At 39.1% G+C, this 1,298-nt stretch overlaps 1 protein-coding gene across 1 annotated transcript in view; it reads right to left on the reverse strand.

The window, feature by feature from the left end:
- Positions 1-42: 42 nt before the first annotated feature.
- The window catches only part of PIM3 (Pim-3 proto-oncogene, serine/threonine kinase), a 4,083-nt gene continuing 2,827 nt past the window's right edge, over positions 43-1,298 (reverse strand). The window contains exon 6 of the mRNA XM_042815751.1: positions 43-1,238. Coding sequence (XP_042671685.1) covers positions 1,054-1,238 — 185 coding nt within the window. The 3' untranslated portion in view covers positions 43-1,053. The remainder of the gene's footprint in view (positions 1,239-1,298) is intronic.

A 1,298-nucleotide genomic window follows, 5' to 3' on the forward strand; every position in this document is an offset into this window, starting at 1 on the left:
ATTTTTTTTTTTTTTTTTTTTTTTTTTTTTTTTTTTTTTTTAAACAAAAGTTGACAGGAATGCAGAAAAAAAGTGCCATGGGCAAATCACTAGACTTCCCATGGGGAGAAGGAAGGGAAAGCACAGTGTTGAATAACTCTAACCAAATAAATTAACCAAATAAATAGCCACAGCTGAAACCTGTGGGAGGTCTTCTAAACTTCAAACAATAAATAACTGTATAGTACATGGGAAAACCAAGTTTACATAAACACATTATACAGGTATGGAAAAAAAGTAAAGTCCTTGAATATTGCATTGATTGTGCATTCAACATGCCCATACATACTCTTAAGACTCGCAGGGTGACAAAAGGCCGGGGGGAGTTGAGAAAGGGGCTTCTCATGCCCAGTGGTAGAGATGATAAAAGGAAACATGAATAAATGTTTCCAATAAAAAAAGCTGATATACCTGTTTGTATTTCTGTGCAGGCTATAGGAAATATTTTGAGCAGCAGAGGTGGGTTGGATTTGGAAAGGGGCGGGGGGCAGGAGTGAAATGTCTGTGTTCAAGTATTCCATCACCAGTGGATGGGACTACTTCATTCAATCACCAAACATGTTCTCCAATGCATCATAGGAGCTGCTTCCCCCAGCACTGAGTCTGAAGGCAGCAAATTCCTATGATGAACTGGATCTTCTTTGGACATACACAGCTCAAAAAAGAAAGTCCCACTGAAGCAGCTTTCAAAAAGGCACTCAAAAGCAAATAAAATCTAGTCCAGGCTCTATGAGAGCAAAAAAGTTTACCATGTATTCAAGAGGTCACTGCTTTCTTAATAAGGTCAGTCTTTGACTAAGTACTGGCCTGCAACTCCTAAACATCAGCGTTTCCAAAGGAAATCTCTCATTCCAAAGCAGAAACCAGCAAAAGGGGAAAATAAAATCAAGTCCCTCAGACAAAGATTCAACTACAGAATAATGAATGCATTTTTCTAGCCCCTCCTACGTATTGGCAGCAGCACTGTGGTCTTTCTGCTTGTAGCTCCCCTCCCAGTGCGAGGTCCTTAGCCATTCACAGACTCTCATTACTTGAACTTGTGCTCGATACATCAGTATCAAGGGTCCGTAGCCTTATATCACAGTCCTCAGACTTCACTACTTCTGATTTGTGCATCCATTGATGGTCAAAAATCTGCTCAAGTGTTGGTCTGTCTGAAGGCCTCAGTGAAAGGCACCATTTAATAAGCTGTTGACATTCTGGGAAAAAAAAAAAAAAAAAAGAAAAAAAAAAGAAAAAAGCAATGTTAGACTATAAAA

This window comes from Centrocercus urophasianus, unplaced genomic scaffold (genome assembly GCF_019232065.1).
Source record: "Centrocercus urophasianus isolate 14NV4802_14NV808 unplaced genomic scaffold, USGS_Curo_1.0 seq_15, whole genome shotgun sequence".
Lineage (NCBI taxonomy): Eukaryota > Metazoa > Chordata > Aves > Galliformes > Phasianidae > Centrocercus > Centrocercus urophasianus.